The sequence below is a fragment of the Gekko japonicus genome, unplaced genomic scaffold (assembly GCF_001447785.1).
Source record: "Gekko japonicus isolate JY-2015 unplaced genomic scaffold, Gekko_japonicus_V1.1 scaffold21, whole genome shotgun sequence".
NCBI classification, from domain to species: domain Eukaryota; kingdom Metazoa; phylum Chordata; class Lepidosauria; order Squamata; family Gekkonidae; genus Gekko; species Gekko japonicus.
The window spans coordinates 932,664-956,701 of NW_015173122.1; the positions used below are offsets into that span (position 1 = coordinate 932,664).

At 54.6% G+C, this 24,038-nt stretch overlaps 1 protein-coding gene across 1 annotated transcript; it reads left to right on the forward strand.

Annotated features, from left to right (window-relative positions):
- The first annotated feature begins 1,605 nt into the window (after positions 1-1,605).
- WDR81 (WD repeat domain 81) lies at positions 1,606-22,948 on the forward strand. Its single transcript, XM_015421910.1, has 10 exons — positions 1,606-5,083; positions 7,199-7,306; positions 7,658-7,848; positions 9,333-9,523; positions 11,990-12,149; positions 14,728-14,848; positions 15,501-16,166; positions 17,352-17,497; positions 17,843-18,022; positions 21,817-22,948. The coding sequence occupies exons 1-10, from the start codon at positions 1,606-1,608 to the stop codon at positions 22,135-22,137; spliced, it is 5,562 nt and encodes a 1,853-aa protein (XP_015277396.1). The 3' UTR covers positions 22,138-22,948.
- The last annotated feature ends 1,090 nt before the right edge of the window (positions 22,949-24,038 follow it).

Here is a 24,038-nt window from a genome sequence, read left to right on the forward strand (position 1 = left end):
CTCCCAAAACGCCCCTTTTAACCGTACACGCCCCCCGCCCCCTCCGTTAGCCTCACCGGAACTTGCTCGTTTTTCTCCTAAAGAAGTACGTGCACCTGGGCATACTTAGAGTACTCTTCCCCTCCCGGCTGAGCCTTGTATCTCTGCTTAGGGTACTAGTTCTGGGTTGGGAGATTCCTCGCGATTTGGGCGTGGAGCCTGGGGAGGGCGGGGTTTGGGCAGGGCAGGGGCTTTAACCAGGGTGTAATGCCATAGAGTCTGCCCGCCAAAGCAGCCATTTTCTGGGGAACTGATCTTGGTCATCTGAAGAGCAACTATAATAGCGGGAGAGCTCCAGGTGCCACCTGGAGCTTGGCAACCCTAGCCTTTGCAAGCCACGGAGCAAGACGGCGGGGCACCACTCTGAGTGTAAGCTAGTGTGGTGTGGTGTTTGGGCTGGGATTGTGGGCCCCAGGTTCAAACCCGGGCTCAGCCATGCTGCTCCCTGGGTGACTTGGGTTTCTGTCAGCCTAACCTACCTCGCAGGGTGGGTGTGAAGACAAAATGGAGGAAGGGAGAGCCATATATGGTGCTCTGAGCTCTTTGGAGGAAGGGTGGGGAAGGAATGAGATAAAGGTACATTCTGGAAAAGAGGCTACTTGGTCTGTATTGTTGCGCAGCTTCACAAAGGCTCATGTGTTCAGGGTCCATTCAGAGCTGCAGGAAAGGGTCAGATTTTGACAGAAATTCTTGTTCCTCCCCATAATTCTGGCTCAGTCCTGACCAAGGGCACTGGAACCCCCTTCCCACTCATGAGGCCGAGAAGTTTGGGGTTTTTTTTGCAACAAAATACTCTGGAGGCTGAGTTTACTGCCCCATCCCAGGCACGGAGTTAGAGCATCCCTATAGCCCCGGCTGTGGGGCAGTATGGAATGGGGAGGTGGGTTGTAGGGGGTATGCGTAGATTCTGAGAAGCTTTCTTGGAATAGTTCAAAGATCCTGGTCTGGCCTCGTTTAAAAAGTCTGCAAAGAGGCTAACGAAAGCTTAAACCCATAAACCGCTTTTTAAAAGTTCCTCTTTTTTGTTAAAATAACTGACCAGTCAGGAAAGCAGTGGAGCCACTAGGAATCAGTAAGCAGTAGCAGATACCATAACACCTCCATCAGAGGCTTAATGTATAATGTCTGAAGGAGGAGAGCATGCCATTGAGTCACAGCCGACTCATGGCCACCACGTCCGTGGGGTGCTTCAGGCAAGAGATGTTCCAAGGTGGTTTGCCATTGCCTGCCTCTGCGTAGCAACCCAAATCTTCATCGGCAGCCTGCCGTCCAAGGACTGGCTGCAGCAGACCCCGCCTAGCTCCCAAACGCTGAGAAGCTCGGGCTAACTAGGCCGCTGTCACTTTTGAGTTTGGTGCTGAAAAGGCAGTCTGTGAAGTGCCATCTGAATATTTCTGGGGAGGGAGTTTTATAAGTGGGGGGGCAGCCACAGAGAAGGCCCTTGCCCCGGGCTCCACCTGTCGAAGATTGGAAGGGAGGGAGGGGGGCACATCTTCTCTGACGTCGTCCTCATTGACTCTCTGTGTTTTCCGCAGGGGATGATTTGAAGCCCTCTTCCCCTCCACAATGGAGAGCCTCCTGGAGCATGTGGAGAAAGACCTGGGCATCGACCGCAGCCAGCTGGCTGCAGCCCCGGAGAGTGCTCACGTGGTCGCGTTGGTGCCCGCTAAGTGGCTGGCGAGCCTGAAGGAGCGGGGGGTGCTGCCCAGCCTGTGCCCACGTCCCGAGGGTCTCAGCGAGGCGGAAGTGCGCACCTGCTTCCAGCGCTCAGTGCAGAAGTTGCCCCCTGGCTGGACCAGGGTAGAGGTCCACGGGCTGAGGAAAGACCGGCTGCGCTACCTACTGGCCACGACGCACGGCACGCACAGCGACCCCAAGGGACGGCCGGAGACCCTGCACAGGTTCATGCAGAACGTGGCTTCGCAGAACTACCGGAACTTGTGGGCCCGAGCCCATCGCTGGTTCGTGCAGCCCTACTGCCACGCCCACGACCCACCCATCGCCCCCGTCTTGGAGGTGCTTCGCACTGCCCTCCAGAAACTCTATGGTTGCCCTTTAGTCCAAGTGGGAAGGAGCGTGTCCTGCCCTTCTCCTGCCAAAGAGTGGGGCTCGCCCAGCAGGGGCCGACAGCCCTGCCCTAGCGTCCTCCCAGCAGAAGTGATCTTAGAGTCCTCGGAAATGCTCTACGTGCTCTTCCCCTATGTGCAGTACTCCCTGCACGACATTGTCACCTTCAGCCCCGCCAAGCTCTCCAACAGCCACGCCAAGCTCCTTTTCATCCTCTTCCAGATTCTTCAGGCCATGCAAGCTTGCCACGGGGCGGGGCTGGCATGCGGGGCCTTCTCCTTGCACGAAGTGGCTGTGGACGAAAAGCTGTGCGCTCAGCTCCGGGTTCACCTGCAGGATTACGAGCAAACGCCAGGGGAAGAAGGGACGGAAGCCGCAGGTGGCAGTGCTGGCGGGGGCCCAGCGGCGGGGGAAAGCGGCCCCGTGGAGAAACCAGCAGCTCCCCTGGAGGGACTTGGGGGTCTCATGCTGGACTGGGTAAACGGCCGGCTCAGCAACTTTGACTATCTCATGCATCTGACCCGCTTGGCGGAGCGGCGGGTGGGAGACCCCAACTATCACCCGGTTCTCCCGTGGGTGGTGGATTTCACCATCAAAAACGGCAGGTTCCGGGACCTGCGGAAGTCCAAGTTCCGCCTCAACAAGGGCGACAAGCAGCTCGACTTCACCTACGAGATGACCAAGCAGGCCTTTGTGGCCGGAGGGGGCCTGGGGGGAGAGCAGCCTCATGTCCCCCACCACATCTCGGACGTACTTTCGGATATCACCTACTACGTCTACACAGCCCGGCGGACTCCCAAAGCCGTGCTGTGCTCCCACGTGAGGTCCCAGTGGGAGCCCAACGAGTACCCGGCCAATATGGAGCGCATGCAGGCCTGGACCCCGGACGAATGCATCCCGGAGTTCTACTCGGACCCCACCATCTTCAAGTCCATCCACCCGGACATGTTGGACCTCGAAGTGCCAGCTTGGTGCGGCTCTTGCGAGGGGTTTGTGGCGGCCCACCGGGCTCTGCTGGAGAGCTGGGAGGTGTCTCAGGACCTCCACCACTGGATCGACCTGACGTTCGGCTACAAGCTGGTGGGGAAGGACGCGGTCCGGGAGAAGAACGTCTGCCTCCATCTGGTGGACAACCACACCCACCTGACCAGCTACGGGGTCGTGCAGCTCTTCAGCCAGCCCCACCCCAGGCGCTTGGCGGGGCCTCTGCTCCTTCCGGCTGAAGCTCCCTTGGCTGTGAAGCCGCTCATCCCCCCGGTGGAGGAGACCAGAGTCCTAGAGGACCTGAAGGACCAGCTGGCTGATGGTGTTGGCGGGCTTTTCTTGGAGGTAGAGCAAGGAGCTGAGGCCCTGGAGGCCATTCCTGTGGCGGGCAGAGGGGTAGAGCCGCTCACTCCCGGCATACTTTCCGCACAGCCTGCTGGGGCCCCTGTGGATGGCAAGCATCTCGGCCGCAGGGCCAAGGCCCCCGCGCAGGCGGAAGCAGCCGATGTGAAGATTGTGTTCCCGGAGGGCTGCAATGTGCTGCAGGCCGTGGAGGAGCTGGAGCGGCTGGACGCTTTCATCCTGAAGGGCTTGCACGGCAGACTGCCGGAGCCGGAGCAGCCCCTGCCCACGCCCCCGTTGGGGCTCTCGGCACTGTTCCAAAGGGACATGCAGGCGCTGGGGGTCCTGGTGACCGAGATCATCTTTGCCTCCAAGCTGCGGGCCGTGAAGCCGGTCGCCACGTTGTCGGAACGCTTCCAAGTGGCCTGGAGGCTTTGCCAGTATCACCCAAAGGAGATCCCAGCTCCACTTCAGCATCTGCTGGAAACGCTGCTGAGGCTGAGCATCCCGGATGCGCAGCTTTGGGGGGAGCTGGCGGGCTCGGGGGAGACCCCGCTGTTCGCCTACGAGCCCATCTGGCAAGGCCTCCCTCCCCCGTGCCCCTCCCAGCTGCTGAGCCCTTTCGGGGCCGTCCTGCCCTTCCCGCCCTACTTCCCAGCTCTGCACAAGTTCATCTTCACCTACCTGTCCAGGAGGGCGGAAGACGAGGGGCAAGGGCGTGAGCTGGTGTTCCAGCTGTGGCAGCAGCTGGAAGGAGTGCTGCAGGACAATACCCCGGAGGGCTTGGAGATCTTGCTGCCCTTCGTCCTGGCCCTGATGTCGGAGGAGAAGACGGCCGTCCATGCCGCCTGGTACCTCTTTGAGCCCATCGCCAAGGCCTTGGGCCCCAAGAACTCCCACAAGTACTTGCTGAAGCTCTTGATCTCCGCCTACGAGAGCCCCCGCGGCCTGCACGGGCGCTTCTACCTGTACACCGACTGTTTCGTGGCCCAGCTCATGACGCGCCTGGGGCTGCAGTTGTTCCTCTCCCACCTGCTGCCCCACATCCTGCAGGTCCTGGTGGGGGTGGAGGGCTCTGCCCAGGAGGAGAACGGGGCCTTGCTGTTGGGAGCGGCAGAGGATGACGAGAGCGGGGAGGGCAGCCCCGTGCCTGGATCCTTTGGGGAGGAGATCAAGGGCGACGCGGACCGGGGCTCGGGGGCTCTGGAGCTGCTGGACTACATGTCAGGCATCAGCTTGCATGACCAGGGTTACCTGCCAGAGGGCGAGGACTTCCAGAACGGGCTGTACGTGGCAGAGAGCCTGCAGGAGCCGGAGTCCCTGAGCCTGGGGCACCTGAGTGACAAGAGCAGCGCCAGCGAGGTCTCCTTGGGGGAGGACCGGCCAGCCGCCGACGGGGAGTCCCTGAAGGACAAGGCCAGCCTGGAGTCCCTGGACAGCAGCCAAGATCTGAAGCACAGCGAAGAGGAGGACGAGCAGGGCCAGGGGGACAGGGAGGAGGACCAGGAGGACGCTCCCTTGGTCGCAGAAGAGCTCCCAGTGTCTGTGGAAGCCCGCCTGGCCGAGGAGGAGGAGGAGGAAGAGGTGGTTGATAAGTCCGAACAGGAGTTGCCCGACCACGACGGAGATAAGGAGCAGACAATCTTGCTAGGTGAGCCACCCTCGTCCCTCTTGAGAATGCTTTCTGCAGTACCCAAACCAAACCCTTTGCCCGGAGGTTCCTGTTCAAAAATTGGAATCTTCCCCCATTTGACATTGTTTTGTAAAGCTAGCCCAGTCTTGGGAACTCAGAACTAAAAAAAAAACCCCCACTGCTCCGTAATTTTCAGAGCAGTACAGTGCAGGCTGGAAGTGTCTCAAGTGGCAACTTGGGGTGGGGTGGGGGTCAGGAAACCTCCTGCGTTTGCGGCTTGCCTGTGACAGAGGAATTGGGGGGAGGGCGCCACTAAGAGGCCATGGCGGGAACTGCAAGTTGTGTAGTCCCGATCTGGACCCTGTTTTCCTTTTTTTAAACAAACTCTGGAGTCCAGCAGCAGCAGACCCCAGTTGCACACCTATGCGTGAAAGAAGCAGGTGGGCTAGAGGGGCCCAGGTAGGGTTACCAGCTCTGGGTTGGGAAATTCCTGGAGGTTTGGGGGGGTGGGGTGAAAGGAAGGACCTCTGTGATGTGTAATGCCAGAGAATCCAACCTCCAAAGTAGCCGTTTTCTCCTGAGGAACCAGTCTCTGGGGATTGGGGGTATAATTCTGGGAGATCTCCAGGCCCTATCTGGAAGTTGGCAGTTGGGTTCTTTTGTGGGCAGAGGCAGCAGATGAGGCTTGGCTTTGCAAAATGCAAGTAGCCACAGAGAGCCATTGTCTGTGCCTGGCGATAGGAGCTGTAGCAACCCAAACTGCAGTGTCAGGAAAGTCAGGTAACGAATAAATATACGCGGCAAGAAACTCTTGTGAATTAATGAACATTCTATAAAGTGCATTGTGTATTCTTATAACATCCTAATCAGGTATATATATACACACACACACACACATCTCCTTATATATAATTGAGTAAGGGAGCGGAGAAAGAATGCGCACCATCAGCCATTGGCCTGCCAACTGCCGCTCAAGGCTGCTGGCATGCCATTGGATGGGAGGTGGGAGGCGAACGCTGTGAGTGGACGCCGCTGCCAGGAGCTGGGGAAGGGAGGCTGCGAGGATAGGCGACGGGGCCGGGCAGGGGCCGGCGCCATGAGGATGCGGCAGCCCCAGAGAAGCAGAATGTCAGCGAGGGGGACGACAGAGGCCGGGGACGGGGGGATTTAAGTATCCCTCGTATAGTTTTTTAAACTTTTCAGATTTTTCTGCACACCTGGGGACTGCTCCAAGTGTGCAGGAAAATCTCTCTGCCACTCAAGTGCCCCCAATGTGCTGATTTAGATATCCGCACGGAGGGGGCAACTTGGCTGTTAGATATATAGATATACCTGATCAGGATGTTGATAAGAATACATAGTGCACTTTATAGAATGTTAATTATAAGCAGAACACATTAATTTACAGAAGTTTCTTGCAGTGTATATTTATTCGTTGCTTGGCGGTAGGAGCTGGCATCCACCCTGGAACCGGGGTTCTCTCTGCTGCTCTTTCATACTGATTAGTTTGATCTGCCCTTTTTCTTGCGAAGGATCTGTCGAGTTGAGGTGCAGGTATGAATCGGGATGACGGCCTGTAGTGAGCGGCAGGGGTCATTTCGTAGAAAAAGAAGTGCAGGAGCTCATTAGCATAGCTCATTAGCATACCTTATTTGCATATGCCATGCCCCCTGACATCACCGGAAGTGTGTCAGAAGGTAACACCCACTGCTCAGGCTTCATTGGACTGTTTTGGATTGCTAGCTTTGGGGGGGTGGGGGACGTGCAGATCTGTCCTCGCAGAGGAGGGAGAGCTTGTACCTGAATAAAACTTGGTCTTAAAGGTGCCACTGGACTGTTTTGGATTGCTAGCTATGGGGGGGAGGACACACAGATCTGCCCTCACAGAGGAGGGAGAGCTTGTACCTGAAGGCCCTGCAACTTACCTGGCTGCTTCTTGCTCCTTGTGGCCTGATTGAGGGCTGCTGGGAGCAGGGGGCAGGGCTTGTTGCATGTGCCCACCCCCTGGGCTTCTTGTTGCCGAAGCTCCAGTCCTATGTGCTCCCGCAGGAAATGACCCCTGGTGAGCAGTAGGCTGAGGGTGTGGCTGGGGCGCTGGGCAGCTTACCCTTTTTACCTTTCTCGGCTCCCAAGACACAGCCAACAAGACAGTGAGGTGGCTTTCTGCCAGGCTGGGCCCCACCACGACCTGCCGCTACATCGCCAGGAACCTTCTCCGGCTGCTGATCTCTTGCTATGCTGGTAAGGTTTCCGGGGCAGGAGGGGGAAGGCTGTGGGGCAGGAGGGTGTGAGTGCCACTGCTGTTTCATTTCCCAGCTGGGATCTTTAATCAGGTTCAAGAGGGGAGAAGAGGTCCATCTGTGGCTATTAGCCACAAGGTATATAGATGGAACATTATGTCTGAGGCAGGGATACTCTGTAATCTTGGTGCTTGGGGAGCAAGAGTGGGAGGGCTTCTGGCCCCGCTGGTGGACCTCCTGATGGCACCTGGGTTTTGGCCACTGTATGACACAGAGTGTTGGACCGGATGGGCCATTGGCCTTGTCCATCATGGCTTCTATTACATTCTTATGTTCTCTTTCTCCCTGGCAGGTCCCCACAGGCAACAGTTTGTGGCTGGCACAGAAGAGAACAGCCCTCTGAGCGCTGGAAGCATTTACCAGAAGCGACCAGTGCTGGGGGACGTTGTGTCTAAGCCGGTGCTGGCTTGTCTGATGCATATAGCGCACCTGTATGGAGAGCCTGTCCTCACCTACCTGTACCTCCCGTATCTCAGCTACCTGGTCAGTATCTGCATCCAGCAGTGAGTTGAGACATTGGTCCCCCTCAACCTTTCCTCCTATCTTCTTGGTCTCCCACTCAGTCCCTTGCCTTCTTCCTGGGCCTGTGATATTCAAATGGCGCTTGGCTCCTGGGGCCCTTCTTGGGCCGTCTCTGTCCCTTGCTGCGGGAATTGTTCTGTGCACGCAGAGAAGAACCCTGGCTTCAAACACTTTGTCAAAAAGCAAAATTCCCAAAGGAAAAAAAAATCTTCTAACTGTATGACTCCAAGGACTAGCTAGGATACATGCGGCCATTGTTCAGTGGCCCAGAGGGAGGGACATTAGCAGGATCAAAGGGAGCAGTAGATGCAAATTAAAATCAGAGGGTTTGGCTGCCCGGAATTGAGGCTTGAGGGTTTTTGTAAAGCACAAAGCATGGTTCCAACTCTCCTCCAGGGCACAGATCCCAGGCAGTGCTTGGAAATTATTACAAAAAGAATCGCTAATAGGTACTCTATGCCCCGAGGACTGCCTGTACCCTCTCCAGTACAGCGCCTTGCACATGCTGTCTGCAAAATTACTGTCGAGTAGCATTTAGTGTCCTTTGTCTGTATGCCTCCCCTGTTGTGTGCCTGATATGGCCAGATGGAGACTTTCATTTCCTCCTCTTGAAGTTCCTGCGTGGCTTCTGTCGAAGGTGACACTGGCTTATATTCAACCAGAGAGCCACGTTCAAGTCTCTGGCTGGAGTTATGAGGGGTTGGGCTGCTGCCTTACATGCTGCTGCGCTGTTTATGCACCAGATCCGCAGGAGCACATTCTGTCTCCCACCGCCCCGGGATCACATTTAGTGATCCAGGGAGAGGAAATGGCCCTGTACCCTGTGGTAGAAAGAAGCATTTTGGAAAAGAGTCGAGTGAATCAACGGTGGTGAGGTTCAAATTACGCCACTGGGTTTAGGAATCAGGAAATGGGATTCCGCTTTTTCAAAAAGCCCCTGTTCCTCCTCCCATTCTTTACTGCATCTCTAGAAACAGGAGTGAGAAAGCCACACAGTGAGCTGAAGAGTGTGATCAAGTTGATGGCGGGGCGGTGGCAAAGGAAAGTGGCTGTCTGTAGAACTTGTCCCACAAGCCCCACAATTCACAGGGGAGAGAGCCCTGGGATGCTGAATGGAAGAGTCCAGAGGAGATGTTGATCTCTGCTCTGATCAACTTCCTAAGTTTTGGCTCTCAGGAAATCCTTGCAGCCCTTGTACAGAGCATCCAGGCCTCTGGGGATGGACTCTTGTTTTGCATCCCGGAGACCTGATGGGCCTCGGGCTGCCCATCCACAAGTCTCTCTTGCCACCTGTGCCTGCCTCACCATTGGCTGCGCTCTCACGTGGTTTTGACCGGGACTCCCTGGTGTGTTATGGTCGGCGTGCGGTCTGGCTCTTGATTTCTGTCTAACATCATTTTGTGGTCGGCGAGGGCACGAATTTGGGGTGTCTCTCTTCGCTCCAGGTGACCCCTAGCACTGGGGCAGGCGCTGGCCGGCTAAACAGCCGCAAAGAAGCCGGTCTCCTGGCTGCCGTGACACTGACCCAGAAGATCGTAGTCTACCTCTCGGACACCACCCTGATGGACATCCTGCCGAAAATCAGCCAGGAGATCCTGCTGCCTGTTCTTGGCTTCCTCACTTCGCCAACCATCAGGTGAGTCTTGGGGGGGGGGTAGAAAGTGCCGTCCAATTGCAGCCAATTTATGGGGATCCCATCGGGTATGAAAGGCAAGAGGTGAGCAAAGGGGGCTTACCATTGCCTTAGAGGGCCAGTTTGGTGTCATGATTAAGAGCAGCGGACTCTAAACTGGAGAACTAGGTTCGATTCCCCACCCCTCCACATTTATTAAATTTATTATTTATTTATAATATTTGGTTTCTAGACCGCCCTCCCCTGTAAAACAGGGCTCAGGGTGGTGTACAATAAAAACAACATTTATACATTAAATTCATAGCTAAAAACGATAAAGTCCAGTGATTAATTAGATGGTTCTAAAACAGGACACAGTATCTTATTCCAAGACACTGAAATGCTGGACAAAACATCCAATTACCATGTCAGATTACACAGGGAAGCCATTAAAGTTCATAAACATAAACACAATTTCAACAGGAAAGAAGAGAGTTTAAAAATAAATAGGGCACAGTTTCCTGCCCTGAAAAACACAAAATGCTCAACATCTTACAACAGCACTACAGGTAAGATTAGAATTTCCACAGCCAATCCATATGCAAAAGAACCTCCTCAGGAAAGCTCCTCCATTAGCATGTCACAGCCTGGGAAACTCCTACAAGAGAATGACTCAGCCCTACCCCACCTTCCTGAGTAGATATAAATTACCTGCCTACTATTTTTCTTCTCACATTGACACAGAGAGTACTCCATCTTTCTGTGTTATACCTCTGAGGATGCCAGTCACAGCTGCTGGTGAAACGTCAGGTACTGCAATGCCAAGACCACGGCCATACAGCTCGGAAAATCTACAACAACTTATTGTTCTAAAACAGCCAGTTGTGCCGCTGCCTTGGTGGGGGGGAGGCAGGAAACAGGAGCGCCAGCCAGATGGAAATCATCGCTGTCCTTAACCAAATGCCTGGCAGACCATCTCTGCCTTACAGACCTTGCTGGGTGACTTTGGGTCAGTCACAGTTCTCTCAGCCCCCAAAATAAACCTAGCTCACCACAAAAAGAGCTAGAGTTTGAAGCTGCAAGACAATCTTTGGATCTCCTGGCTATACAACACACACTGGCATCACTGTTCCCTCTAAGCTGAGTTAGTGTGAGCCGGCTCACAGTTTTTTAGCCTCCGGCTCACACATTTTTGTCTTCGCTCAGGATGGACGGCTCCAGAGCAGACCGTTTTCTGCAGGAGCCAAATCGCCGACTCACAACCTTAATGCCAGGAACTCACAAATTAGAATTTTGGCTCACAAGACTCCACAGCTTAGAGGGAGCATTGACTGCCATATGATAATAATTATTATTATTGTTATTACTACCATTGTCTTCCTCTGCAGAATCTTCATTGGCGGTCTCCCGTCTAAGTACTGATTGTGGCCAACCTGCTTAGTTCCCAGGTTCTTGGTGAGCCCGGGCTGAGCTTGTATGATTCCAGTACGGGCGCTGTGAAAGGCAGGTTGTGGGGTTCCCAGAAAAACTAGGATTGGAAAATTGTCCAGAAACCTTTCCAGAATGTTAGCCAGTGCCTTGCAAAGAGTGCAGTCTGATTTTAGCACAGTTTCTTGGACTTGTTCAGCAAAGGAAGTTTTAAAAATACGCCATGTTGATTTTAGGAACCAATAGCAACAATTTATTGGGCCTGAAAAAATTTGATCAGGAGGAAATATTGATCAAGTCTGGTTCAAACAGTGCAAAGCTTTATGTGGAAATGATCTGCATTGGAACAGAATAATACTTGTAAAAACTCAAGACAATAAAACACGTACTTCCCATATGTTGTTTAAATTAAGCACACACAGAGTTATGACCTTGGAAGCGGCTGTCTCCCTCACTTTAGCACACCCAAAGAGCTGTGAATGATACGGCTTGGGCGTGGGTGTCCACTTATCTCTTAACAGAATTTAACTGTCTTCGGCAGAATTCTTTGGGGCACTTCAGTTTCTCTGTCACTGCTGATACAGCCTCACTTGCATCACGCATTAGCTGAGTATCAAACCGAATGTGATAACATCTCCTCCGTCATGTGCAAGAAGATAGACTTGCACACAAGAATGTTGGCTGTGCTTTTGGTTTGGAATCAGCTGAATTCATAACTTGATTTTTCATTTGGGCGACCTGTGGCTTCCCCACCCACCCACCATTTACAAGTAAACAAAACATCCTATACTCTTTTACACCATTCCTAGAGCATTAATTACAACACTGAAACTTCCCAAGCCTGCCTCATATAGTACTGGGAATGGTCAATTGTTGTTAATTTTATGAAAAATGAGCCTTTAGAAACGAAACATTTACCTTGGGGGGGGGATAAAAGCACTGAAAAATGCTTTCTAGTTTGGAAAGTGTTTTACTTTGCAGACGTCAGGGTGAAGGTCTGGGCAGGAGACCCTGGGATGCCCACTGGGCAGGCTGGTGTCTGACCTTGTTTCCTTGCTTCAGTTTCCCTAGTGGGGTCCAGGCCCGGCTTATCTTGTGCATCAAGGGCATCAGCCTCGTGGCACTAGTCGCTTTGCGGATCGGGTCAGAAATGGTGCAGCAACACCTAAGTAGCACCCTCCAGATGTTCTTTGAGGCGTTCTCATCGCCGCTGGCAGAGCAGGTAAGTTGGCAGGGGTGGGGTGGGCTCTGCTGTTTCCTCTGCGGGGCTGACCCTTGTTAACCATCGAGGCTCAAAGACACAAGAAAAAGGTTCCTTCCATGCAGGGCTGGTTTCAGGTTTCGTGGAGCCTGGGCAGAGAGTGCCCAGGGACTACACACACACCCCCAATGCCCACTAGAGCCAAGCCTGTAAGCTACAGTGGGGCATTTCGGGGCCTTGCCCCACAAATAGCCATGCCAGAAATCTTATTTTTGTTTTGCTTATGGGGATTCTTTTTAAACACTCACCATGACCTGGGTGATCTACAGCAGGACTGGGCTAGCAGAAAGGGGGATTGTTGGAGATGTACCGAAGGTGCCGCTCTTGAGTGCCCTTCTAAGCCGCCTTGCCCTGTGGAAGGGAACTCAGAAGGCATTTAAATATCTTCTGAATGCAATTAAATATTCTCTGAGCTGTTTCCCCCCCCTAAGAACTTACGTGCTTGCTGCCCTTTCCCTTGAAAGGAAGGGCTAGAAACAGGCTCGGAGCCTTTAAATTAAATTCAGATGAATTTAATTAAGTGTAAGCTAACTGCCCCATTAAAAATTTAAGTCCCCCCCCCCAAAAAAAAACCCCAAAGCCCCGGCTATGGGTCTGACTAGCCCCCCCCATCCCCCTTATTATCCCCAAGAGAGCCAGTTTGGTGTAGTGGATAAGTGTGCGGACTCTAATCTGGGAGAACTGGGTTTGATTCCCCACTCCTCCACTTGCACCTGGCTGGATGACCTTGGGCAAGCTGTAGTTCTGATAAGAGCTGTTCTTGAAAAAGAGCAGTTTCTGTCAAGAGCTCTCTCAGCCCCACCTACCTCGCAGGGTGTCTGTTATGGGGAGGGGAAGGGAAAAGGAGTTTGTGAGCTGCTCTGAGACTCCTGCGGGTAGTGAAGGGTGGGGTATAAATCCAGTCTCCTGCTCTTCTTCTTCTACACACCTGCCCCCACTTGCCTGTGCACCTTTCCGCTGCGGGCTCCCCCACCTGCTGCTGTCACAGCTGCTCACCCTGACTGCACGGCCTCTTCCTGATGGTGCTGGGTGCATGGCCACCGGGGTGCTGATGCTTTGTGCACCAGCCCCATATCCCCTCCTGCCTCAGTATCAGGCAGCATGGACATCTGGGAGCATGGGTGGCAAAGCTCTCCCAAGTGGGCAGTGGAGGGGTGTGTCCCCTCTAAGGTGAGTTAGTGTGAGCTAGCTCACAGTTTTTTAGCCTCCGGCTCACCCATTTTTGTCTTCGCTCAGGAAGGATGGCTTCAGAGCAAGCTGATTTATGCAGCAGCCAAATTGCTCGCTCACAACTTTAATGCCAGTAAAAATTCACAAGGTAGAATTTTTGCTCACAAGACTCCACAGCTTAGAGGGAGCATATGTGCAAAGGTGTACTGCCTCTGTCTGTGGAAGTTCCTCTCTCAGGTGCCTCAGCTAATAAGAATGTAAGGTGCACCCTTCTGGATCAGGCTCGGGGTCCATCAGTTTGCTTCTAGTTGTGGGAGCGTTGGGTGTGAGTACAGGTATCGGAGGAGATGCATAGGGAGTCAGGAGCAGTGGGCCCCTGGCAGAGTCCATGGGTCCTGGCAGCTGCCGCACCTCAGGGTATGCTGACCCCAGCCCTGGTCCTATGAGAACAAGACACATCTCAGTCGTAGAGGGACCTTTGTGTATGAGTCTTGAGAAGTAGTGGTGGGGGCATTGGGACAGGCTCAAGAAAGACATTGTGGAGCTGGGAAAAGGACAGAGGAGGGCAACCAGGATGATTAGGGGGTTGGAGCACCTTCCCTAGGAGGAAAGGCCGAAGAGTCTGGGACTTTTCAGTTGAGAAAAGAGATGACTAACGGGGGGACACGAGAGAGGTTTTATAAAGTTATGCATGGAATGGAGACGGTTGACAAGGAAAAATTTTTCCTCCCTTTTCCCAAAGTACTAGAACGCCAGGGCATCCCCTGAAGCTGATGGGCAGTAGGTTCAGGATGGACAAAAGGAAATACCACTTTACACAGAGATGATTAAAATGTGGGTTTCGTTGCCAGGGGAGGTAGTGATGGCCACAGGAATAAACAGGTTTAAAGGGGGATTGGATAGATTCATGGAGGAGCGGTCTATCAGCGGCTACTAGCCATATGGTGACTGAGGGGAACCTCCATATTCCAAGGTCCTCCTAAGCCTCTGAATCCCAGAGCCAGGAGGCAACATCAGGGGAAGGCCTCAGCCTCCATGCCATGTGGTTGGCCATCCAGAGGAACGGGTTGGCCACTGTATGAGCCAGGATGCTGGACTAGATGGACCACTGGCCTGATCCAGCCGGGCTCTTCTTACGTTCTTCAGTTCACTGTGGGTTGCAGTGTTCACGTGGGAGACTCGTGTGCATCTCAGAGGTGGTCAGAAGAAGAATTTCAGCAGGTTCCGCTGGGCCAAAACATGGGGCAAAACTACATCTTCTGAGTGTCCCCCTTCGTGACAGTTGCTGAAGGCAGGTGGAGCCCTCTCTCCTGGAGGATTCCTGCAGCCTTCAGACATTCGTAGGTTGACCGGCTTGTTTCCTGCCCAGGGTCTGCCTATGGGCCAGGCAGGGCTGCTTCCCCATGACCCATCTGCTCTGGAGGAGCTGCAGAAGGTCTTCAGCCCTGAGATGGCTTACTCCACCTTCGTGCCCTTCTCTTGCTTGCTAGGTAAGACGTGACTGCTGCTTCTTCACTTGCTCACCATCCTGTCCCCCCCACTCCCCCCCCCCCACACACACACAAACACACACACCTCCTCCAGGCTGTCGTGTGGCTTTGAACATGGGCAGAGGAAGTGTCAAAACATGGCCCTGGGTAGGACTGTGTCACTTGCAGGCGCTGGTGGTGGAAGTTTTCTCTGGGAGTTTGCTGAGGAGGCCCTGAGAAACAGGGTGGGGTCATCTCCTCTCTCTCGGCCTAGCTGCATTGGCACAGTGAGAACCCCAGGCTCCGGTGGGTGGGGTTGCCCTGGGGAGGACTAAGCCACTGGAAGGGGGTGGGCACTTTCTCTGGCTACTTCTTGTAGGTTGCTGAGAAGGCCCCGAGAAACAGGCCAAGGGCCCCTCGACTGTCTTCCATCTTTTGGCACTGCAAGTACCGTAAGTGTGGTCAGTCCGGGTTGCCCCGAGTAGGGCTAAGCCACTGGTGGGTTGGCTTTCTCGGGGTGCTTCTGGGAGCTTTGTGAGAAGGCGGTGAGAAACCTGTCCGATGCCTCCTCAGCGGTCTTCACTCTCTTGGCCCAACAAGGATCCCCCGGCTTGGGTGGTCTGGATGTTCAGGCCTGCTCTGTACAGCTGTGGTATTCTCTCTTGCTGGCCAGGGGACGTCATCCGCACCATCGTCCCAAATCACGCGTCGGTCGGCCGTCTGGCGAGTCAGTACTTGGCGAGCGTCCCGTCCAGCGAGGAGCCCTCGCCAGGCGTGACTCCTTTGGAGCACAGCACCTTGGGCGCGGACCCCTTCTCCAGCCCTTGCGAGGACACCCATTCGGGCACCTTCGGAAGCGTGTTGGTGGGCAACCGCATCCAGATCCCCGTGGAAGCCCAGCAGGAGGTCTCCGGCAGCCCCAGCCGCTTCTGCCTCGCCGCGGGGGGCAAGGAGGAGAGCGCCCTGAAGCAGGAGCTGCTGCGCAGCGCCCACCTGCTGTGCGGCAACTGGCTGGCCTACTGGCAGTACGAGATCGGGGTGAGCCAGCACGACGCCCGCTTCCACTTCCACCAGATCAAGCTGCAGAGTTTTGTGGGCCACCTGGGGGCCATCAAGTGCATGGCGCCGCTCAGCGGCGAGGACTTCTTCTTGAGTGGCAGCAAAGACAAGACCGTCTGCCTGTGGCCTCTCTACAGCCGGGGCGACGGCACCCACGAGATCAGCCCCCGGCTGACCTACGCCCAGCACAGGAAGTCCGTCTTCTATGTCGGCATGCTGGAAGCGCCGCAGTACGCCGTTAGCTGCGACAGCGCCATCCATATCTGGGACCCCTTCACGGGTAAGTCTGTGGGCAGGAGATGGGTGTGTGTACAACTGAACTCAAAGGAGGGAAGCCTTCCCCCTCCCCTGAGGAGGGTCGGGGTCTCTCTGAACGAATGGACTACTAGACGGGGGCGGGGGGAGTCTTTTCAGCAATGTCATTTCAGGCAGGCGGCCGTGGTTGGTCTGCCATAGACGAGCAGGCTTTGAGCCACGAGGTGTCATGAAGCTAAGCAGGGTCGGCCCTGGTGAACACTTGGGTGGGAGCAGGGCTTTTTTTGTAGGAAAAGTCCAGCAGCAAATTAGCATAATAGGCCATACCCAACAGCAGAAACTCATTAGCATAATAGGCCACACCCCTGATTGCACCACTCATTAGCATATTAGGCCCCCACACCATGTTACCAGAAGTGTGGTCATCCAGCCACACCCACCTTTTGCTTCTTATTCTGTTTACCTTGTTTGTTGTCAAAACCCAGGGCTCTTTTTTTTTGCAGGAACTCCTTTGCATGTTAGGCCACACACCCCTAATGTAGCCAATCCTAATGAGTTTCTACTGCTGGGTGTGACCTGTTATGCTAATGCGTTCCTGCTGGGCGTGGCCAACTTGGGAGCCAGGCGGAACTCAGTTCCTGTGCGTTCCTGCCCAAAAGTAGCCCTGGGTGGGAGACCGGCAAGGAGGTCCCGGGTTGCTAGGCAGAGACAGGCACTGACGAGACCTCCTCTGAAAGTCTCTTGCCACGAAAGCCCTACGGGGTTGCCATAAATTGGCTGCGACTTGATAGGAAAAAGGGTATTTCCCTGTGGCTTCGGTCCCAATCTCCCCCCAACCCCAACAACAACCTTGTATGGTCTGAGTTTGCCTGATCTGGTCAGATCTTGGAAGCTAAGTGGGGTCAGCCCCGGTTACTCCTTGGATGGGAGACCTGGGCTGCCACGCAGAGGCTGGCAAGGGCAAAGCTTCTCTGTTCTCCTCTCGTGTTGAAAGTTGGCTGCGGCTCCGTGGCACTTCCCACCCCCACTCACTCTGAATAGCGGTTGTTGGGGGGGAGCTTTTGCCCCTTTGTGGCTCTTCCGGGCCATCTGGGAAACAGGGGGCTGGCCCGACTGGACTCCTGGTGCGACTGAGCAAGGCTGCTCTTACGCGGGCCCAGCTGCAAATCACTCAGTGCACCCTGTGGGGGTGGGGCTTGTTTTTTTGCAGGCAAGCTCATCCACGCCTTTGAGGCACCAGACAGCAAAGTGCCCGTCACGGCTGTGAGCGCCATGCCGCCCCCCTACAACAGTGTCGGCATGGCCAGTGCAGATTCAGTCTTGCGTTTCATCGACCACCGGAAACCAGGATTGCAGGTACCAGCTTGTTGCTCCTGCTGGCCTAGGTGTGGTCTGATCTGCCCTGGGCCGGGTTGCAGGCAGCAGTGGGGCTTTAGGGGCGGAGCCCCCTGCAGTGAAGGCGGAGCCCCACCGCAGCACCCTATCCAGAGGAGCACGGCTCTCTGCCGCTGCCGCCTCCACCTGGGTGCCGGCGGCCAAGAGGAAGGTGAGTGTGGCATCCAGCACAGTGCCTCCTCAGCGCCTTGGAAACTCCCCCCCCCCCCCGGAAAAAAATTCCTGGTTTGCGGGGCTGGCTCTGGGGCTCGAGGTCTCCCTTAGCTGTGACTGTGAGCCGTGTCCCACCTTTTTCATCATCTGCAGCATGAATTTCGGCTGGCCACAGGGGCAAACGCTGGCCTCATCCGTTGCCTGGCTGTCAGTCCCAGTGGGCGGAGCATCGTGGCCGGCTTCTCTTCTGGCTTTATGGTCCTGTTGGACACCAGGACGGGCCTCATCCTGCGGGGGTGGCCAGCACACGAGGGAGACATCTTGCAGATTAAGGTAAGAGCTGGTTGGCAGGAGCTTGTAGATCATCCCCCCTACCTTTTTGTGAGCGAGGGTTGTGGGCAATGCTCCCTCTAAACTGTGGGGGGGGGGGAAGCCAGTGTACAGTACACAGCAAAGAACACACCACTGACTGAAAATAAATGCACAAGCAAATTAGCAAGTATATAATAATCATATAAGCATAACAGCAAGTATAATATGAGTCAATTGGCCAAGGTGCAATAATAAAGCATAATAGAAGCACAGTCTACAGTCTTTCCATGTGTCTACTCCAAAATAGAAGTGTAAGTCATCAAATTTTCTGAGCCATAAAAAGCCGACGCGTAATCCGGATGCCTGATGCCGTGTTTCGAATAATTCTTATTCAAGCGTGGCTGTAATGGAACCCAATCTCAAAAGCTGGCATATACTAAGCCAGAATGGTCAGTCAAGGATATTTGCTGTTATGCTTATATAATTATTATATACTTGCTAATTTGCTTGTGCGTTTATTTTCAGTCAGTGGTGTGTTCTTTGCTGTTCCCTCTAAACTGTGAGCAAAAATTCTACTAGTGAGCTACTGGCATTAAAGTTGTAAGCGAGCGATTTGGCTGCTGCATAAATCAGTTTGCTCTGGAGCCGTCCTTCCCGAGCGAAGACAAAAATGTGTGAGCCGGAGGCGAAAAAAACCTGTGAGCTAACTCACACTAACTCAGCTTAGAGGGAACACTGGTCGTGGGGCTTCGCCCTGTCTCAAAATGATGGGGCCTCCTAATGGCAAAACCTCACAAATGCAAGAGTTGTGCAATTCTGGGACAAGGCCTGGTCCTCGGGAGGCTGTCCAGCTTCATGGTTTGCTGTGTCCTCTGGCTCTGCAAGTTCGCTCTGGGACAGAGAGCCAGTTTTCCCGCAGCTCTGAGACCTGCCTTCCCTCCCTTCCCCGCCCAACAAAACAGCTCCTGGCATTTGGAGCTTCCTGCACAGCTGGGAATCTGGGCTAAGGCTCTGCTGCTGTGATGAGGAAGCTTTGCCAGCTGTTGGAGATGGAGTCAGCCCTGAGCACTCTCGGGCCCGGGAGATCGCAGTGCCACGGCCCGGCCCAGTGCCATGCGCCTGTAGCTGCTCAGAGAAGCCACTGCAAACTCCAGCTTCTTCCATGCAGAAATCCCTGGCCCATGTGACATCAGAGGCAATTCTCCCTCTAAGCTGCGGAGTCTTGTGAGCAACAATTCTACTTTGTGAGCTCCTGGCATTAAAGTCGCGAGCGAGCGATTCTGCTGCTGCATAAATCAGTCTGCGTTGGAGCCATCCTTCCTGAGCCAAGATAAAAATGTGTGAGCCGGAGGCTAAAAAACTGTGAGCTAGCTCACACTAACTCACCTTAGAGGGAACACTGGTCAGAGAGAAACTGGAGAAATGAGCGCAATGCCTGGTGAAGTCTCAAAAGCCCAGCCTACCCAGCTGCCCTGTATGATGAGGGGCTTGGAGGATGCAGGGCTTCATAACCTGCGATGCTGTTCTATGTAAAGTAAGCCCACGGATAGCTCGATGGAGGGGAAGGGAAGGACACAGGGCCTTGTGCGAGGGCAAGAAGGGAGGGTGGGATGGCCTGTATGGGAGGGGCCAGCCTGGGCTTTCCCCACCCCCTGCTGGCCGGCTGCCCTGCCTCTCTGCTCAGGGCCCCCTTCTAATGAATAACCCTCCTGCTTATCTGCCCCCAGGAGCCACGAGGGGCTGCGTCCTTCACCCAGCGCCAGTCAAACACAAGCTGCTTACATTTCCTCCCTCGGCTGGAGGCTCAGGGGAAGGCTCCGCATCCTAGCCTAGCTAACAGGCAGCTTCCGTGGAAGCTGGGGAGAGGGCCCTCCCGTTCTCCCCCCCCCCTCGTGACTCGGTGGCTGACCAGTGGGAACTCGCAGCCGCTATGATGTGGGGTTAAAGTCACGGCTTCTCACTGCCTTCCAACTGCTTTGTTAGGCAGGCCCCTCCTGAGCAGTAGGAGTGACCGAAATCTCATCGCTTGTTTGCACTTTGAACTTTATTCCATTAGGGGGCCAGCCAAGGCCAGCACAGAAGGTGTGAGTGAGTTAACCCTGCATGTTGGGCTTTCATGTTTGCCAGGGAGTATTTTGCAGAGGGGTCGAACTCATTTGTTACAAGGGCCGGATCTGACATGAATGTCACTTTGTCGGGCCGGGCCATGTGTGCCATGAAACGTAATGCCAGGCACCACAGATAGAAATGGTATAAAGGACAGCAGCTGGTAAGCTCCGAGTTGTTGCATCCTCACTGCAGGGCCCCATAGGCAGGAAGGGGGGTGCAAAGGAAACCCACACAGGCAGACTGGAGAGCCAGCAGTGCAGCACCAGGTGATGCTCCCACGATGCTTGACTGCTGCAGATGAGGTTGTTCCGCTGTGCTGAAGCCACAATCGCTCCATGCAGTCTCTGTTTCCTCCTTTTCCCTCCAGTTTGATATAGTGGTTAAGAGCAGCGGACTCTAATCTGGGAGACCCGGGTTTGATTCCCCACTCCTCCACATGCAGCCAGCTGGGTGACCTTGGGTCAGTCACAGTTCTCTCAAAGCTGTTCTCTCCAGAGAGCTCTCTCAGCCCCGCCTACCTCACAGGGTGTCTGTTGTGGGGAGAGGAAGGGAAGGAGATTCTAAGCCGCTCTGAGACTCTGAGTGAAGAGTGGGGTATAAATCCAACTCCCCCCCCCCTCTTCTTCTTCCCTTGCACTAGTTGCTTGCAGGCCGCATAAGAGCCCTGAACAGGCCATTGCCAGCCCTGGCCCTTTCATTTGACACCCTGATTTAGGGTCTGGATTCTCTGTTGGGCAGGTAATAATTAAGATGAGTGACCTGGATCTGGTGTAGTTGCTTTTTCTTCCCGCTGAGTAAGCACAACTAACCCCCAACCAACTAGGATTTGGGACAGGGTGTATCTTCCTTTCGAGTTCAAAAGCAGTGTCCCTGCAGCTAGTGTAGACAGCATCTGGGGCGGAAGAGGTCATCCTGACTCAGGGATCCCAAATGCGGGGGCTTTGGCCCCCACTGATGTATGGCAGGAACACATGAAGCTGTCATCTAGTGAATCAGACCCTTGGTCCGTCAATGTCAGTTTTGTCCACTCAGACTGGCGGTGGCTCTCCAGGGTCTCAGGCAGAGGTCCTTCCCATCGCCTGCTGCCTGGTCCTTTCAACCGGAGATGCCAAGGATTGAACCTGGGGGCTTCTGCATGCCAAGCAGAGGCGCCTCTGTAGTGGTTAAGTGCGCGGAGTCTAATCTGGGAGAACTGGGGTTGATCCCCCACTCCTCCACTTGCACCTGGCTGGATGACCTTGGGCAAGCCGTAGTTCTGATAAGAGCTGTCCTTGAAAAAGAGCAGCTTCTGTCGGAGCTCTCCCAGCCCCGCCTACCTCACAGGGTGTCTGTTGCGGGGAGAGAAAGGAGTTTGTACGCCACTCTGAGACTCCTCTGGGTATAAATCCAATCTCTTCTTCTTTTCTTCCACTGAGCCACGGCCCTTTCCTTTTCCTAGCACCCATGTGCTTCTCCCCCACCCCACCCCAAGCAAAGAGCCTGGCTTTCTTACACCCGATTGGAGCGGAAGGTGCTTAAGACGATGCCAGCAGGCATCATGAAAGCAGAGGGCCCGTTTGGAAGCAGCTGCTTGGCTTGGCACCTTCTCCTCCCAGTGTTTTGTGACTGACAGCCCTTTTGTAGTGCTCTCGTCATTCCAGCAGTGGCCCGCAGGCTCAGCCAGGTCTGTGTCGGCTCACGGTAGCTTCCCTTCCTTCCCCCCCCAGGCCACCGAGGGAAACACGCTCATCAGTTCTTCCTCTGACCACTCGCTGACCGTCTGGAAGGAGCTGGAGCAGAAGCCGCTGCAGACTTACAAGTCCGCTTCCGAGCCGATCCACGCCTTCGACCTCTACGGCAACGAGGTGGTGGCCGGCACCGTGGCAAACAAGATTGGCGTCTACTCGCTCCAGGAGCCCTTGCCCCCGAGCGTCACCAAACTAAGCTCCGAGAACTTCCGGGGCACCTTAACCAGCCTGGCTGTTCTTCCCACCAAGTGCCATCTTCTGCTGGGCTCAGACAACGGGACGGTTCGCCTCCTGGCATAGCTCTTCTCCTCCGGGCATCTGTGACGGATTTCTGTTTAGGGACTGGAGCGGAGCCTCTGGCCAGCGGCATGTCCCCCCCCCCCCAATATGGGAGGGGAGGGAGGGCGGGAACAGGCGGCCTGGTCGAAGCGTTCTTTCTGTTCCCCGGAGCCTCTCAGAATGACGGAACCCATTCCTAACAAGCCGGCTGCTGGGCAGCCAGAAGGCAGGATCCTCCCATCACCTCACGTGCCTAACTTTTTTTGGGATCAAGGAGTGTCTCCCAGAGAAAACCCAGGGAGGAGGGGCCTGTAACTGCTCCTCCCCCATGTAGCATTTCCACTTCCTCAAGTCTGTTTGGGGAGGAGTGAACGTCTCCGGAAAAACTGAAAACGGGAGATGAACCCGTCTTGCCAAGGGTGGAAGTGTGTGCAGGCTTTGTACCCGAAAGGGGGTGTTGGGGTGGGGAAGGTGGGCTCTTGTGGTCTCCCCACACCTCCCTGGCCCATGCGCCTTTCCCATGGGCTTGGACCGAGCCCTAGAAACCCCTTTTTGTAACCAGCTCTTACTCGCCTGTCCGGGCACCCATTCCATACCCACTGGCCAAGTTGTCATTCTCCAGTGGGCTGGACTTTCCACCCACTCACACAGCAGTGGTCCAACTCTGTCTTGCCACTTTGAACACTGGTGTTCCACCAAGAGGCGGGGGGCAGCAGTATAAGTGCTTGCTTTCATTCTTCGCCTGGAGTGGGGAAAGGGCCAGCCCCTGGGTAGCTGATTAATTGCAATGGATTGTATAAATATTCTAATAAAACACTTTAGGAGCTGACGATGGCCGTGTGTGCACACAATAAGACGGTGTGTTTATGTATGCAAGTGAATGCACGGGACCGTTGGGGAGGCAGGGGGAATGGGGTCCTGTGTTGCCTGTATGTTTTCAGGGCTGTGGCCGGGTACAACTGGAACGCTGCAGCAATAGAGGGAAAAGCATCGTGAAGACGAAGCTTGGCTCCGTATTCTGATGGTCGAGAAGCGGCCTGCCCTGCCCTAGATGGCCCAGGCTGGACCAGTCCAATGTTCCCTCTAAGCTGTGGTTTGTTGTTGTTCAGTCACAGTCGAGTCCAACTCTTCGCAACCCCATGGACCAGATCACGCCAGGCCTTCCAGTCTTCCGCTGTCCTCTGAAGTTTACTCAACTTCATGTTCGTTGCATCTATGACACTGTCTAACCATCTCATCCTTTGCCGGCCCCATCTTCTTTGACCTTCAATCTTTCCCAGCATCAGGGTCTTCTCCAGTGAGTGCTCCCTTCTCATTGGGTGGCCAAAGTATTTGAGCTTCAGTTTCAGGATCTGGCCTTCCAGGGAACGGTCAGGGTTGATTTCTTTTAGGACTGACTGATTTGATCTTCTTGCAGTCCAAGGGACTCTCAAGAGTCTTCTCCAAGCTGTGGCGTCGTGAGCAAAAATTCTACTTTGTGAGCTACTGGCTTTAAAGTCGTGAGCGAGCGATTTGGCTCCTGCATAAATCAGTTTGCTCTGGAGCCGTCCTTCCTGAGCCAAGACAAAAATGTGTGAGCCGGAGGCTAAAAAACTATGAGCTAGCTCACACCAACTCAGCTTAGTGGGAACACTGGACCAGGCGCGTCAGATATTGGAACCAAAGCAGTGTCGGCCCTGGTTAGTACTTGGATGGGAAAGCAGGGTTGCTATGTGGAGGCAGAGGAGTTAGCCGTGTCAGTCTGTTGCTGCAAAGCAGTGAAAAGCTCAGTGGCGCTTTTGAGACTAACAAACTTTATTGTAGCACAAGGTTTCGAGAAACACAGCTCTCTTCGTTGGACGCAGAGGCCAGCAAGGGCAAGACCACCTCTGAACATCTCTTGCCTTGAAAACCCCACGGGGGGGGGGGGGGGCTGCCATAAC